Here is a 16359-nt window from a genome sequence, read left to right as displayed (position 1 = left end):
TGTGCCATAAAACAGCTCCCACTAATATGTGCCATGAACCACATAGCTATATGCTTGTTACTAACCAGAAGCACTGCCCTCTCCCGTTAGCAATGAAAGGTGAGGGTCTGCACCAGCGCTGGTATTAGATCCTGCAATTCGAAATGCAACCTGCACTCTAGCAGCATTGCTTCAGTCCAGCAACTTGCATCATCCAGCTGGATGATAAAATTGCAGACTCTTGGACCTCACCCTGGAATTTCTGAATATATGGTCTGACTATATCCGTGGGTGATTTCTGTGCACATTAAAGCACTAGTGTAAACATGTCCTCCTCCTGCCCTTTCTTGTTGAGATAGGTGGGATGGTAGAAAGATGTGAAGGGAGCCTGGATGTGGGAGGGCAGGCAGATAGGAGATTTTGTTTTTTTGTTTACCTGGGTCACATGACTTGTGGAATCTGAGTTTCCTGACCAGGGATTGAACCTGCGCCACAGCAGTGAAAGCCTGGACTCTGAACCACTAGACTACCAGGGAACTCCCTGTAAGGAGGTTTTAAAAGAGGATCAAATAAGGAATGTCAGGAACTATCAAGAGATGGGCCAGGAGAAAAGTAGGAAATCAGAATCTGTAAGATTAAAAAAAAACAAAGGGACTATGTTGAGTTAAGTAGGTTCATCTTGGGAAATTCACCAACAAAATAGACACAGGGCTGTTCTCTGTGACTGACTTTTCTGTGTTGTCTGTGACTTTTGGCTGAGAGAGTCCATTCATTCAAATGGCTGGAGGAGGGCAGCCCCTGCCCATTCATTCCTTCCCCTTCAGTGGATAAAGCAGGAGTTTCCTGAATTCCAGTGGAGGGCAAATCTTGGCCTGTTTCTGACATAGGAGACCAGGAAGTGATAGAGGAGTTCCTCTGGGATGACATATACAGGTTGCACTCTGTAAGTGGCCTGGCATGGGGGCTGCTGTGGGTGCCTGTGTATGCACATGTGGGCTGGAGGGAAAGGGAAATGATTGGCTGACCAGACAGAACAGGAATCAGTGAGAGAAGACTTCCCAGAAAGTCACAGAACTGATGACCTCTGGTACCTTGAGAGAGCCAGGTGGCAGGCCTACAGAACTTCCCTTAGGTGGGTGGTTCTTAGAGTCAGATTTTCTGAAGGTCTCTGAGTGGCCTCTCATGCCTCTGAATAGTAGCAAGCTGTTGAGATGCTAGCAATTTTGGTAGAGGCAGATGTGAACCAAAGTGTCCTGGGTGTAGGAGTAGCAAGTAGTTCTCACCATGCCCACTGTGTTAGGGGCTTGGCTGTGTTGCCTGAAGGGAGTTAAGATGCCCATCAGTATACACTCAGTCTGAGGATGGTCAGTCTGTGCAGTAGGCAGGAGGCTGTGTGGACATGGGAAGATTCTGCACTGCCCACTCCAGAATACAAACAGTGACTGCAGCATGGAAAGGCAGCAGATGGGCAGCCCTCAGAGTTGGGAGAGACCAACAATCAATGGAGGAGGTGTGCAGCAGATGGTACAGGTGGGAGTGTGTATGGGTGGGTGCAGGGTTTGAAGAGCACTGGACTGATGGGAGTATCTAGGCCCACTCTACTCTTGTAGTGAGGGGCAGGTCTGAAATGAGGTCACTGCTGATGGTGTCCCAAAGGTATTTGGATGCTGGGAGTGGTGCAGCACCCCTACTGGTACTCTTAGGACTGTGCTCAACCTGGTAGAGAGGGTGTCAATGTAACTCTGAACCCATGCCAGATTTTGATGGACTGTGTTGATGGGCCAGGGGGGTCCTGGGTGAATACCGCAGCACTGGAGGGGGAGCCTCTTTGGGTAAATTATTTGCCCCAGCTATGTATTTTATGGCCCATGTGGTTCTAATGGCCCCCAAGATTAGAGTCAAGTACTGCTAGACTGAGCCAGGATTTGCCTGTCACTCACAGGTTTAGCTTGATCAAAAAACTGTCACTGATGTCCTCAAAGACTGAAGGACTTAGAATAGGCCAGCCACTGTTTCCTTGGGTATTTTTACTTTTCAGGCAGGCACTCTGCCTTACTTAGTTTTAATGTCTCCTCTTCTCTATACTTATCCAAGCCTTTCCTATCCTTTTTTATTTTGTCCACGTGGCAGGGTTTGTGGGATCTTAGTTCCCTGACCAGAAATCAAACCCATGTCCCCTGCAATGGAAGCATGGAACACCAGGGAATTCCCCTTTTCCTCTCCTTTAGAGCCCAGCACAAAGTCTAATTCTCCCTGGACCTCTGGGTTCTCCTCAACGATCTTCCCCATTGTCTGAAGCACTTGAGAACTTGCCACACAAGCCAGCCCCTCAATTGTAGAGGACAAACAACCCTTAATTTGCCTACCCATTTCCTTCATGTAGGGGCACAGGTCCTTCTTTTACCAAAAATGCTTACAGACCGGTCTCCCACCTCAATTAGGTCCATCAGACCTTTCTTTGGGGATTTTGGACTTTGTACTTTCGAGTTGAGCAGAGCAGTCAGTCCTGCTCCAGAGCGGAAGTGAAAGCCATAGTTTCACGTGCATTTATTGTTGTTGTTCAGTCACTAAGTCTTTTCCGACCCTTTGTGACCCCATGGGCTGCAGCACACCAGGCTCCCCTGTCTTTTACCATCTCTTGGAGTTTGCTGAAATTCATGCCCATTGACTCAGTGATGTTATCTTAACATCTAATCCTCTGTTGTTCCCTTTCTCCTTTTGCCTTCAGTCTTTCCCAGCATCAAAGTCTTTTTCCAGTGAGTTGGCTCTTCACATCAGGGGGCCAAAGTATTGGAGCTCCAGCTTCAGCATCAGTACTCCCAATGAGTATTCAGGACTGATTTCCTTTAGGGTTGAATGATTTGATCTCTTTGCTGTCCAGGATGTGTTAGGAATCAAATATCCTACCAGAAGGAGCTGCATTGCGTTGATGGTAATGAAGCCTCAAGAGAGGTAGAGATGGGTCAGATGGACCCTGGCTGCAGGGGTTCTGAGGCCTAACCACACCCCTGCTCCACCCGAGGATAGTTGTCTAGCCCTATTTTAGTGTCCATGAACCAGTCATTCATTCCTGTTTTTGCCTGAGCTGGTTAGAGTTGGCTTTTTGTTATGTGTGATCAAAAATGCCTACCTATACACTTTTCTTGTCTTCCAAAGATAATGAATTATTAATAATTTATATTATAAAGCAATATGATAAAGTGGAAAGAACATGCACTTTGGAATAAAATGAAACATTTTTAATGCTATTTCCAGTAAAATACTTAATCTCAGAGAGACTGTTTAACTTTATAAAAGAAGGAGTGGTGGCTAAATTCAAATAATGATGAGGACTAAATGAGAAAAAAGATTAAGTGAGATTATAAATGAAAATGCCTGGGATGTAACAGGCAAATAGGAAATGTTCCATTCTCTTCTTTTCTCCTTAAAGGCAGGCTTCTATTCTGTGACTTTCAGTATCTCCATTCTGTGATCAATGAATTAAAAAATATAAACTGAATTTTACCACCTGTTAAGCTTTTTGGAGAGTAAAGAGGGAAAAGTGAACGAGCAATTACAAGCGTTAGTTTGAAATGTCAATCAATATTGCCTTGACACCTGAATCTCTTTTTCCAAGTTCACTATCACCTAAATCTCCCAAAAGGTTTATACTTTTATAATTAGGCCAACACAAGATATAATTTATAAAAACTAGTGACACTGTGCTTTATTTGAGAAGAAAATAAAAGGATATGATTGGAACTCTGTCAGGATGATCTTCAACATTTTGCCTTAACCAAGGTATTATTAATTTTTCAACATGTTAGTATAAGGTGGAGTGCTGCTGACTTCTTAGAGCATTAGAAAAAGGTTGAAACAAACTCTAAAGGTGAGTCCTTCAGGAAGGTAAGTGAGCTGGTTTTCTGTTTCTTTAAAAACTTCCCAGGAATATCATCCAAGTTAAATGAAGACTATACACAGCAGCACCAAAAGGGCTATTTACAAGAAGAGTTTTTCTTCAAAAGAATTCACTTGAATGCACTGAGAAACTGTATCTTAGCTAAGAGTAGTTCACTAAGGAACAGAGCCATCTAAGTGTCTAACTAGTATTTAAAGTTGTCAAAGGGTGGGGATGTGCAAATTTAGCAGCAAAAGACTCTTGTTTTGCTTCAAGGGAAAGTGATGGTGGTCAGAGGGGCCAGTTCCAAGGGCTGATCCAAGGGGGGCCGCTGGTCTTGGTACTCTGCTACGTGCCCATTGCGGTGGTGCCCATACTCAAACTTGATTCGAAGCTCACCAATCTTGGATTGGGGAAGAATATCTGGGATCCACTCGATGATGAAAGGTGTTGGCTCCTTTTGATCTGGGGAAGTGTTGCCTGAAGATAAAAAAGAAAAAAAAAAGAATTGATTAGTACAATTTTGAAATAAATTTTCACAAATTTTAAAAGGAAAAAGAAGTAAAAAAAAAAAAAACTATATGAGAAGGAAAAAAGGTGGGGGGCGGGCAACAAGAAGAATCAAGACAAGGGAAAAGTGATTACTGCTCTATCTATCCAAAACAAAATTTCAGGGAACTGTCTGGTATTCTCAAATAAAGTAAGACCAAGCCTTTAGGAAAATAGGGCCAAAGGAATCATAAGGAGAGGCCAGGCTAAGAGGAAAAGACAGCTGGATGAGATGAAAAGGCAGACTAGCAAGAAAAGGTCAAGTTTCAAGGAAACCAGAAAGAAACAGAATTAAAATCCAAATGGTTCTAAAATATATTACAAATCCATAATAACCACAAGAGTGTTGTACTGGCATATATCTTGACAGACGAAAAGAACAAAACAGAAAGATCCAAAATGGATACAAAAAGAAGAATTTAAGATAAGGCCAAAATGGTATTTTCAATTAGTGTAAGAAATATAAGTAAGTGCTTCTTATAACAAATGGGGTGCATCAACTACATAATTATCTGGAAGAAACTAAAAGATGACAGAATCTTACTTCATAACTTACATGAAGAGAAACTCCAGAATATTAAAGGTTTAAATGTGAAAAACTCAGGTTAAAGAATGCTCTTGAATAAATATAAAGTACTAGCAGAATTAAAAATAAGCATATGGTATCACCTCTAAAACACGGAGACAATAAACATAGAAAGCATAGTCCATTTAGCAAAAAACAGAAAAAAACAAAAAGACAGGGGGCTTTCCTGGTGGCTCAATGGTATAAAGATTCTGCCTGTCAATGCTGGAAACACAGGTTCAGTCCCTGATCTGGGGAGATCCCACGTGCTGAGGACCAACAAAGCCCATGAGCCATAACTATTGAGCCTGTGCTCTAAGCCAGGGAGCCGCAGCTACTGATGCCTGTGCACTCTAGTGCCCATGTTCTGCAACAAGAGAAGCCGTTGCTATGAGAAGTCTGCACAGGGCAACTGGAGAGTAGCCCCTGCTTGCTGCAACTAGAGAAAAGCCTGCACCACAAAGAAGACCCAGCACAGCCAAAAATAATAATAATAATAAAAAACCAAGAAGACAGCAGAACAACTATATTAATTATAGTAAAGGGGATATATTAAAATCAGAAAAAATAAATATAATACTGATAGATTCAACAAGAACAAAGTGTCACAAAAAAGTTAAAAGGATGGCAATCATCAGAAAAATGTAAAACAAAAGCTGGTGTCACTGTTGTAATACTGAATAAAGACAAATTAAGGGCAAATGTTATTTTTAAACTGATGAACTGTTGCTATAGTCTGAATCTATATTCTCTAAAATTTCTGCCTAATATTATTGTATCCTTCCCAAATTCATAAATTGAAAACCTAATCCCCAGGGTGACAGTACTTGGAGGTGGGGCCTTTGGGAGGTGATTAGGTCATGAGGGAAGAGCCCTGATGAGTGAGATGAATGCCCTTACTTAAGACCCCAGAAATGCCCTTTCTGAAATGTGAGGACACAGAGAGAAGGCTGCTGATGGCTATCTTTGAACCAGGATGCAGGCCCTCATCAGACATCGAATCTGTAGGAATCTTGGACTTCCCACCCTGCAGAACTGTGAGAAAGAAATCTCTGTTGTCTAAGTCACCCAGTATTTACAGTATTTACAGTATTCTGTTATAGCAGTCCAAATGGACTAATATATTTACATTGACATCTGTCAATAACTCTAATGTACCGAAAAACATTGCATTGCAATACTTAAAGGCTTTTGCAATCTCAGAAGGCATTTAGAGAAACAAAACTGTAGTAGGAAATTGTATTACAACTCTATCTAAGTTTTATAAATCTTAAAGCTATACAAAATTTTATATTGGATAAATAACACATTTGCTAGCACAAATTCATATCGTACATTAGGTTAGTGAGAAAATATTTTTAAATTCCTTTAAAAATTTGAAAAGGTACATCTTCGGAACTCAAAGTAATAAAAGTAGGAATGGAGACTTAAGAATATAGAAATCAAAAGCCTCAACCAAATAGAAAATTTAAATACAAAGTACTGGGAACACAGAAAGTAAACTATGATTATAGACTATCTAGATAGTAATAATAACCTTAAATGTTCCTATTATCAAACATGAATTTTAAAAATTAACTGATAATTCCAAAAGGTATAAAAATTAAAAAGTTCCAAGAAAATGTTAGAAAAAGTTTTTAAAGAGTTTGGAAAGTTTAACAGACAAAAGTGGAAAATAGTTCAAAACATACAAATCATTTTCTATATAACTATTACCAAGACCCAAAAAAGATAGCCTCCAAAAAAGAAATTGTAGGCAATTAATAACCCTCTTGATGAAAGTGAAAGAGGAGAGTGAAAATGTTGGCTTAAAGCTCAACATTCAGAAAACTAAGATTATGGCATCTGGTCCCATCACTTCATGGGAAATAGACGGGGAAACAGTGGCTGAATTTATTTTTCTGGGCTCCAAAATCACTGCAGATGGTGATTGCAGCCATGAAATTAAAAGATGCTTACTCCTTGGAAGGAAAGTTATGACCAACCTAGACAGCATATTAAAAAGCAGAGACATTACTTTGCCAACAAAGGTCCATCTAGTCAAGGCTATGGTTTTTCCAGTGGTCATGTATGGATGTGAGAGTTGGACTATAAAGAAGGCTGAGCGCAGAATTGATGCTTTTGAACTGTGGTGTTGGAGAAGACTCTTGAGAGTCCCTTGGACTGCAAAGAGATCCAACCAGTCCATCCTAAAGGAGATCAGTCCTGGGTGTTCATTGGAAGGACTGATGTTGAAGCTGAAACTCCAATACTTTGGCCACCTGATGCGAAGAGCTGACTCATTTGAAAAGACCCTGATGCTGGGAAAGATTGAAGGCAAGAGGAGAAGGGGACAACAGAGGATGAGACGGTTGGATGGCATCACTGACTCAATGGACATGGGTTTGGGTGGACTCCGGGAGTCGGTGGTGGACAGGGAGGCCTGGTGTGCTATGATTCATGGGGTCGCAAAGAGTCAGAAATGACTGAGCGACTAAACTGAACTGAATACTTATGAATAGATAATAAAAAATCCTAAGTAAAGTATTAGCAATTAGAATCTACATATATATTAAAAGAAAAAAGACCACATAGGATTTATTCCAGAAATGTAAGATTATTTCAGTATTAGAAATTGATTCCTAAAATTCATATTGGACATCAACTGTACTTAAATTTCATTGCACTTGGGTCTTTAGAGGTTTCTCAAAAGATGGTAAAAAGATATTAAAAAAAATTCAATTCTAGGGAGCTGCCTGGTGGTCTAGTGGTTAGGATTCAGCACTTTCACTGCTATGGCCCAGGTTCAATTCCTGGTTGGTGAACTCCTGCAAGCTGTGTGGCAAGGCCAAAAAATAAATGAATAAATAGAAATATAAAAAAAAACTATATTAAAAATAAATTATAGCTCTGAATAAAAATAACTTTAAGAATATGATATGCTATGAAATAAAAAATTTCACCTGAAATTATTAATCAGTTCAGTTCAGTTCAGTCGCTTAGTCGTGTCCGACTCTTTGTGACCCCATGAATCGCAGCACGCCAGGCCTCCCTGTCCATCAGTAACTCCTGGAGTTCACTCAGACTCATGTCCATCGAGTCAGTGATGCCATCCAGCCATCTCATCCTCGGTCGTCCCCTTCTCCTCCTGCCCCCAATCCCTCCCAGCATCAGAGTCTTTTCCAATGAGTCAACTCTTCGCATGAGGTGGCCAAAGTACTGGAGTTTCAGCTTTAGCATCACTCCTTCCAAAGAAATCCCAGGGCTGATCTCCTTCAGAATGGACTGGTTGGATCTCCCTGCAGTCCAAGGGAGTCTCAAGAGTCTTCTCCAACACCACAGTTCAAAAGCATCAATTGTTCGGCACTCAGCCTTCTTCACAGTCCAACTCTCACATCCATACATGACCACAGGAAAAACCATAGCCTTGACTAGACGGACCTTAGTCAGCAAAGTAATGTCTCTGCTTTTGAATATGCTATCTAGGTGGGTTATAACTTTTCTTCCAAGGAGTAGCTTTTTCCAGAAATGTATTCTATATGAAATACTAATGGCATTCCCCTGAAAAGAGTCCACTGGTCAAATAAATTGGGGAAAATTTAAGTTACATAAAGTTCAATACAAATCTTTATTTCAAGATCTTTTTAATATGCAAATTTATAGGATGAGTTACTAAGAGAGATACATTATATTGTAAGACACTACTCACTACTGCCTCCCTACTCCAACTGTAACGTTTTCTGAGATCTCAGTGTATCTTAGAACTAGGGAAGTTTTCATGTGGCAACATTTCTTTTCCAACTAAAAAAGTTATTACAAAGTTGACTGAACATCTTACATTCAAGGGTCTTCAAATCAAAGAAATACAGTATATAGCATTTTTCAAACTTATCAGATCATGGAACACTTTTTTCAGAGAATATTTATCACTATCTCTTCTTCAAGACAGTTGGAAAATGCTATGCTGGGGGAGTTTTACTATAGTAAAAACAACAATTTTACTATAATAAAATGAAAATCCCAGCTGCTAGCTTTACTATTATTCATTGTTGCTCTTGAAGTTGTAGGTAATTTAACAAGATAAAGACAATGGTAGAAACATTTGATAGGAAACAAATTTGTCATCATTTTTCAAGTGATATAATTAATTTCCCAGAAACCAACTGGGTAAACAACTATCATCACTAATAGGAACTCATTAAGGACAGCAATTTGATAGTAATTATACCAAAATCTGTAGAAGGGCATGGCAACCCACTCCAGTATTCTTGCCTGGAGAATCCCATGGACAGAGGAGCCTGGCAGGTTACACAGTCTCTGGGGTTGCAAAGAGTCAGACACGACTGAAGTGACTTAGCGTGCATGCATACCAAAATCAAGAGCTTCCCATACACTGGCAGTAACAAGTCAGACACATGATAAACATCTTACTCACAAGAGCAGCCAAAAATATATTTCACAGCAGTTTGACAAAATAATTACAAATTCTAAATTTCTCCATGACATAGTTCATTGCCCTGAAAGTGCCTATAGCCCAGTTAGTGGAAAGACAGGTGAGTGAGTACTGGATGGCCAGGGGTGAAGGCTCTGACTGCCTGGGGTTGAAGATCAGCTCTACCACTTCACCAGCTGTGTAACTCTGGGCAGGTAACTGTACCTATCTTCACCTCGGTTTATCCATCTGTAAATGGGGATCACAGTATCTACCCCCGAGTAGGCCGATGAGCATTAAATGAATTAATCTGTGTAAAGCACTTAAAATAACAGCCAGCACAGAGCTCATTAAGTGCATTTTGTTGCAGGTGTCATTACTATTAAAATACCTCAGTTAAAAAAAATAGACGAAGCAAAAGCAATTCATCAAATACAAATGACTAACTGAAAAACTTATTCTCATTAATATTTGAGGGTAATGTAAATTAAAAGAATGATAGGATATTTTTTGCCTATCAGATCAACAAAGATTAAAAAAGAGAAACTCTTTCATACATGGTTGGCAGGAGTAAACTGTAGAATTAGCACCATCTTTCTGGAGAGCAGTGTGACAAAAAAAATCAAAAGTCCTAAAAATGTAAATAAACGCTGACTCTCCAATTTCACTTTTCTTGTTTTAAATACTTTTATTTATTTCTAGTTGCGCTGGATCTTTGTTGCTGTGCCAGGGCTTTCTCTAGTTGTGGTGACTGGGGGCCACTCTCTGGTTGTGGTGCTCGGGCTTCTCATTGTTGTGGCTTCTCCTGTTGCACAGCTCAGGCTCTGGAGTGCGGCCTCAGTAGTTGTGGCACCCAGTCCAGTCTTAGTTGCTCCGAGGCATGTGGAATCTTCCCAGACCAGGAATCGAACCTGTGTCAGGTTTGATTGGCAGGCGGGTTCTTTTCCACTGTGTCACCGGGGAAGTCCTCCAATTTAACTTTTAAGAATTTATCCCCCAAAATATCCTAAATAAGTTGGGAAATAATTAAGGCCATAAAAGGTTTTTCTAAAAGGAAGTTAAATATAAAAGGAAGCATTGTTTATAACAGCAAAGAGTTTGATATAAGTTAAACTCAGGGTTGGTGAGAGTGAGATAACTCAACGAATGAATTTTATGCTGCTGTTTAAAACTGTCATTTTCACAACAGCCAAAAGATCAAGCAATCCAAGTATCCAGACAGATGAATGGATACACAAAGTGTAGGCTATACATATAATGAAACATTTCTCAGCCTTAGAAAGAAAATTTGACATATGCTACAACGTGGATGAACATTGACGTCATTATGGTACATGAAATAAACCAGTAACAAAAGGGCAAAAATTGTATGATTCTAATTAAAGTAGTCAAATTCATACAGACAGAAAGTGGAATGGTAACTAGGGTTGGGGGAGGCAGGAATGCAGATTAGTATTTAATGGGGACAGTTTCAGTTGAGGAAGAGGAAAAACTTTGGGGGATGAATGGTAGTGATGGTTGCATAACAATGCCAAAGCACTTTATGGCAGAAAAATTTTATGCTTAAAAATGGTTAAAATGTTAAGTTTTATATTATATATGTTTTATAATAATAAAAAAGTCTAAAATAATGTTGAAGACAGACATGGAAAGTTGTTCATGACATACTTTTAAGTGGAAAAAGCTATTTAGATATGATACCATGTTTCAGAAACTCTTTCTATGCATAGGAAAAAAAAAAGAGTGTACACCAAAATCTTAATGGTGATGTCATCTATGGTGGGTGGGATCGTGCTGTGTGCTAAGTCACTTCAGTCATGTCTAACTCTTTATGACCCCATGGACAGAGGACCCTGGTGGGCTTTTCCTGCAGCCTGCCAGGCTCCTCCGCCCACAGGATTTTCCAGACAAGAATACTGGAGTGGGTTGCCATTTCCTCCTCCAGGAGATCTTCCCGTCTTCTCTCTTATGTCTCCTGCATTGGCAGGCAGGTTCTTTACCACTAGTGCCACTTGGGAAGCATGGTGGGTGGGATTATCGGTGGTTTTTATTTTTCTTTATGCTCTATAGTGAAATCTATGATTTCTATATAATGAATAGGTATTACTTCTCTAATTTTATTTTATTTTATTTATTATTATTTTTTAAACATTTATTTATTTGGCTGCATTGGGTCTTAGTTGCAACATACAGGCTCTTCTTTGTAATAGGCAGGCTCTGGAGCATGTAGGTTGCCCCATAACATGTGGGATCTGAGTTTCTAGACCAGGGATTGAACCCATGTCTGCTGCATTAGAAGGCAGATTCTTAACCCCTGTACCACCAGGGAAGTCCCTAATTTTATTTTAAAAGTAGTGGCTCAAATGAAACAAAACACCTTATCCCATGACTGCCTTTATAAAATGTATGAATGTGTCTTTTTTGCTTAAGGTCAAGACCCAAAGTCCAGGACAGCATAGTACACACAGGTGACCTTCAGAGGAAGGTGTGCTATTGAAACCACCAACTTACTTACCAACTTTGAGAAAAGTTTTTAGTTCCAAGGGTCGCAGCACTGGTTGCTTTTCTATACGACCGTAGGTTTCTGCTATGCTCTCTACTTCTACTTTAGGACATTTAAACAGCTCATAGGTCCCATCTCGGTTCTGGATAAAACTCCGAGTGATTTCCAAAGGCATCTGGATATGGAGATAATACCAAGAAAGGTGAGAAAGGAAAACCTTCACAAGTAGACAAACACTGGATGACAGTAGGTTTTATTCATGCTTTCAAGTGCACTCAAAACTTTTCCTTGTATTTTCAAGTAAATTTTTTCAACAATTCTGCCTTTTCTCCCATATATTGTTCATGGCTTTCCCTTTTTTTCTAGAACTTTAATTTGAACTCCTGCCAAACCCTAGTGAACTGAACCCCTAATACCTTCATGGCTACATAACTGCTACCGGCACAGATCTGCTCTAAAGTCATTTTACTCCTTCCTCACTGCTCTGCTGGCAGCAGTCTTCTCCTAAAAACTCTACTGACAACACCTATAGCTCATGTCTTGTGTGCTTCCACCATCCTTGGCACTGAGTCAGACAAAGCCTGAACTGAGTTTTATCTTTGCCACTAAACACCAGGCTGAGCTTCCCACAGCCTGTTTCTCATCTGCAAAACACAGTCCATACCAAGTCATGGCTGTGAGCTGGAATGGGGTGACATAGGTAAGTGATGTGCAACAGACAGAAGCTCAGCAACGTGACTTTACTCTGGGTTGTTTCGGTGCCTCCCTGCACATCATGTGTTTCTTTCTGTGACATCCTGCATTTAAAGAATCCTCCATTGTCTTTAGGGCTAACATAAGTCTTCCCTAGTGTTCACAGGTAAGTTCTACAGATAGCAATTTATTATTTTTCTGAACATAATAATGCCTTGCAATCAAGCTAATCTTAATGTATGAAATCACATGATGTTGAGTTTTCCACAATATTTCATTATCATAGAAAGGGAAAATCCTCAAGTTTTTAGGATCTGGTTGAAAAAAATGTTTAAAATTGTCTAATACTGTCCCTGTAAAAAGGAACACAAACTAAGAATCATTTCTCTAATGAGAACTCAACTGCAGTTTGGAGAGGGACACTAAATTGTGCTGGACCTACTGACTTCACAAGTAGCATATCATCTCAAATTATACATATACTTCCCAGGTGCCTGCCAGTTAATCTAGGGCTCACCACAGATAGTAGGGGAGCATTATTTAATTTACAAGAAATAGCATCCTTGTTTTCTCATCCCAAAGGCAAAGAAAACAGGATGCCCCAATTTAAAAAAGAATACAACCTCAAGTTGCGGTGAATACCTATTAAAATCAGAGTTGGAACCATAAAGTCACGAATGTTCCTAAATAATCTCTTAGGATGAACAAAAGGAATTCTCCATAGTGTCCTCAACTCAACGAGCTGGTGCTTCCTGCACTTGCTTCTTTCTCTTTCCCACTCTGCCCTCCCAGTGTTGTAGAAATCAGCTCTTACCTCCGGGGTATCTAAGATTTGTTTAACCTGCAGGATATTCGTGATATGCCAGGTATACTTGGAAAAGGTTCCCAGTGGCAAGGCATCTTTGCGAACAAAAGCTTTAAGGTAAAAAAAGTGGACAAAATTAGACTACTGAAAAATAATAGCATTACCTGTGCTCTTTCACTGAATTTGTCATTTTAGTTTCTAGAGTGTTCAATGAAGTGATATTCATGCCTTATAGAATCTTGCCCTCTAAAACAGAAATCCTGGGCTTTCCTGGTGGCGGCTCAGTGGTAAAGAATCTGCCTGCTAATGCAGAAGACATGGGTTCAAGCCCTGGTCCCAGAAGATCCCACATGCTCTGGAGCAACTAAGCCCGTGTGCCACAACTACTGAGCGTATGCTCTAGAGCCTGGGAGCTGCAACTACTGGAGCCCGAGCGCTCTAGAGCCCATGGTCAGCAACAAGGGAAGCCACTGCTGTGAGAAGCCTGTACAATGTAACTAGAGAGTAGACCCCGCTCTGTACAACTAGAGAAAAGCCCACAAACAGCAAGGAAGAGCCAGCACAGCCAAAAATTTAAAAAAATCCTATTTTTTTCTTTTTTGGCTGTACTGCATGGCTTGCAGGCTCTTAGTTACCTGACCAGGGATCAAACGCAGGCCCTGGCACTGAAAGCACTGAGTCCTAATCACTGGACCACCAGGGAAATCCCTAAAAAAGGAATTCTAGAAGCAAATCTATAAACAGGGTTTTGGCAAAATGTGGTGAACCATATGATATGGATTTTTGCTATATGAAGTCTCTGATGCTTCCTTGAGATACTAATTTTGGGCATCTTAAGAAACTTCTTCCTTTGTTTCATAAAACTACAGACACAAGACTCCATTATAAAACAGCTTCTTACAACTTTAGATATATCAGAGGTCAAATCAGAGTCCTTAAAATAATTACATGGAGTTTAAACTTTGCTCATGTGGTTGTCAATCTGTTACCCTGCCTCCTGATTGTAAAGGAGTTCCACTGAAGGGCCTAAAAACATCTAAGGGATGGGTTAAAATTAATATATTAGATCTCAAGTGTAAACGGGAAGAATCAACATTGTCTCAAACGTTAGAGACATAAGGTGTAAAGATGGGAGATTGTTATGGCCCTAAATGGAGTGATTCACAGTTATGTACCATTTAAAGTGAAAGTGAAAGTGTTAGTTGCTCAGTCGTGTCCAATTCTGTGATCCCGTGGACTGTAGCCTGCCAGGCTGCTCTATGCATGGAATTCTCCAGAATTAAATTTCAGTCCCTATTATATCATCAAATATCAATTTACTGAAGAAATAGCTCTGATTTCCAGCTATAAACACTCTTGGGCTATTTGCCCTTGAGCAATCTTTTCTTCCTCCTTTTTCCTCCCTCATTTTCCTATACTACCTAATAAGTATCTTGAGATCTCTAGTAGAAAGACATTATATAAAATCAAGAAATAAGTACCAGAATATTGTAATGGTAAAATGTACCAACCCTGAGAATCACTCCAAAAAGAAAATCTCCCTCCATCAAAACTCAGGAATCGTGAAAAACAAGTTTTAGTGTTTGACACATACTGTAATATGCTTCCAAGAAGCCAGCCCAAATAACAACTGGAGCTTGCAATGCTTTTGTTGAAACTGGCTCATATCTAGAAAATACCCAGTTTTTTGGTGGGCACCATCATTGCCCTTCATTGGTGGTTCTTTTATCAAGTTGTGCTTTCTGAATCTTTCTGTCAACTCTTACTAGAATAAGCATGAGGCCTTTGAAGTGTATGATCATTATTCTAAGAGCTGATGGGTTAAGGCTTCATGCTCTGAGCATGTAACTAGAAGACCTAATCCTGAAAATCCTGCACAGTTTTTCCCAAACATAATTCTGTAAGGTCCAGACATCTACGGCTTTTCCTAAAGAAACATCTCGTACCTGTGGTAGAGTTGGGAAGCCGTTTCTTCGCGCTGCCGATGGATATTCTCTGTTGCAGGGCATCAAAAAAGGACTGAGGAATGTGGAAAACCAGTGGCTCTGGTTTGCCTACAGGAAATAAGAAGAACTCATTTAAAGAAATACACGTGGGCTTTCTAGTGTGGAGGGAAAAGTGGAGGAAATGGAACTGATGAGCAGTAATAACTAAAAATACTACCGAGATTTCTTTATAGAGAGGCAAAAACAAGCTTTGATGCACCTTTATGAGTCTAGCACTGTCACTTGCCCTCCTCCTGATCCCTTGCAATTATAACGGATTCTTGTCATCTACCAAAAATAACTTTTCTAGTCCTCAATTTTGTAAACACCACCACAGCACAGACTTTTCCCTTTAAAGAGGACATGAAATGAGATAACATTGAGGCTGAGATGAGAAGGTAAACTTGATTCACTCCTGCTCACTCTCCCAGGCACTTGCTGCTTGCATTCATGCTCAGGTGGCCAGAACTATGAATGCCAGAGACTGCAAAGTTAGGACACTTTATCCAATAAGCATCAGTCTTCTCTCTGATCTGAAGGTAGGAAAACTGTCTGAAAATACTTCACAAACTTCTTTAAAAAACTTGCAAAACACTAGTTTAACAAAATGTCAACAGAAAGACTGTTCAGGGGAGAGGTTGAAAAAATTCAGTTTTTCTTACTAACTCTGCCCAAGGGTCAAGCTCCAACAGAGCAAAAACATCCAGAACCAAGTGGATTAATAGGTAACTTCCACCTCCCTGGATGCAACTTAAAGAGCAGTTCTTAAGGACAGTTCAGATACCTTTTTTGAAATAAAGATCAAACCAAGAAAAATAAAAGGTTTTCTGGAATTTCATATTAAGATTTTACATCCTTTCAATTGATTTTACCTGCTTAATTGAATGTGGAATGTTAATAACAAAACTGTCATTGCTTTTGAGCCACTATAATATTAATATAGGGGCTTCCCTGGTGGCTCAGATGGTAAAGAATCTGCCTACAACTCGGGA

The 16359-nt window shown here is 40.0% G+C and overlaps 1 protein-coding gene across 9 annotated transcripts in view; it reads right to left on the bottom strand.

The window, feature by feature from the left end:
• Window positions 1-3656: 3656 nt before the first annotated feature.
• The window catches only part of C3H2orf42 (chromosome 3 C2orf42 homolog), a 42017-nt gene continuing 29314 nt past the window's right edge, over window positions 3657-16359 (bottom strand). For all 9 annotated transcript variants that reach the window (XM_069582914.1, XM_069582905.1, XM_069582906.1 and 6 more), the window contains 4 exons: window positions 15329-15436; window positions 13392-13492; window positions 11897-12059; window positions 3657-4336 (listed from right to left, as the gene is read on the bottom strand). In XM_069582914.1, the coding sequence (XP_069439015.1) occupies window positions 4128-4336; window positions 11897-12059; window positions 13392-13492; window positions 15329-15436 (581 nt within the window). In that variant the 3' untranslated portion in view covers window positions 3657-4127. The remainder of the gene's footprint in view (window positions 4337-11896; window positions 12060-13391; window positions 13493-15328; window positions 15437-16359) is intronic.

Source organism: Ovis canadensis, chromosome 3 (genome assembly GCF_042477335.2).
Source record: "Ovis canadensis isolate MfBH-ARS-UI-01 breed Bighorn chromosome 3, ARS-UI_OviCan_v2, whole genome shotgun sequence".
NCBI classification, from domain to species: Eukaryota; Metazoa; Chordata; class Mammalia; order Artiodactyla; family Bovidae; genus Ovis; species Ovis canadensis.
Note: the sequence above shows the minus strand (reverse complement) of the source record. Positions and strands in the feature narration are given on the sequence as shown.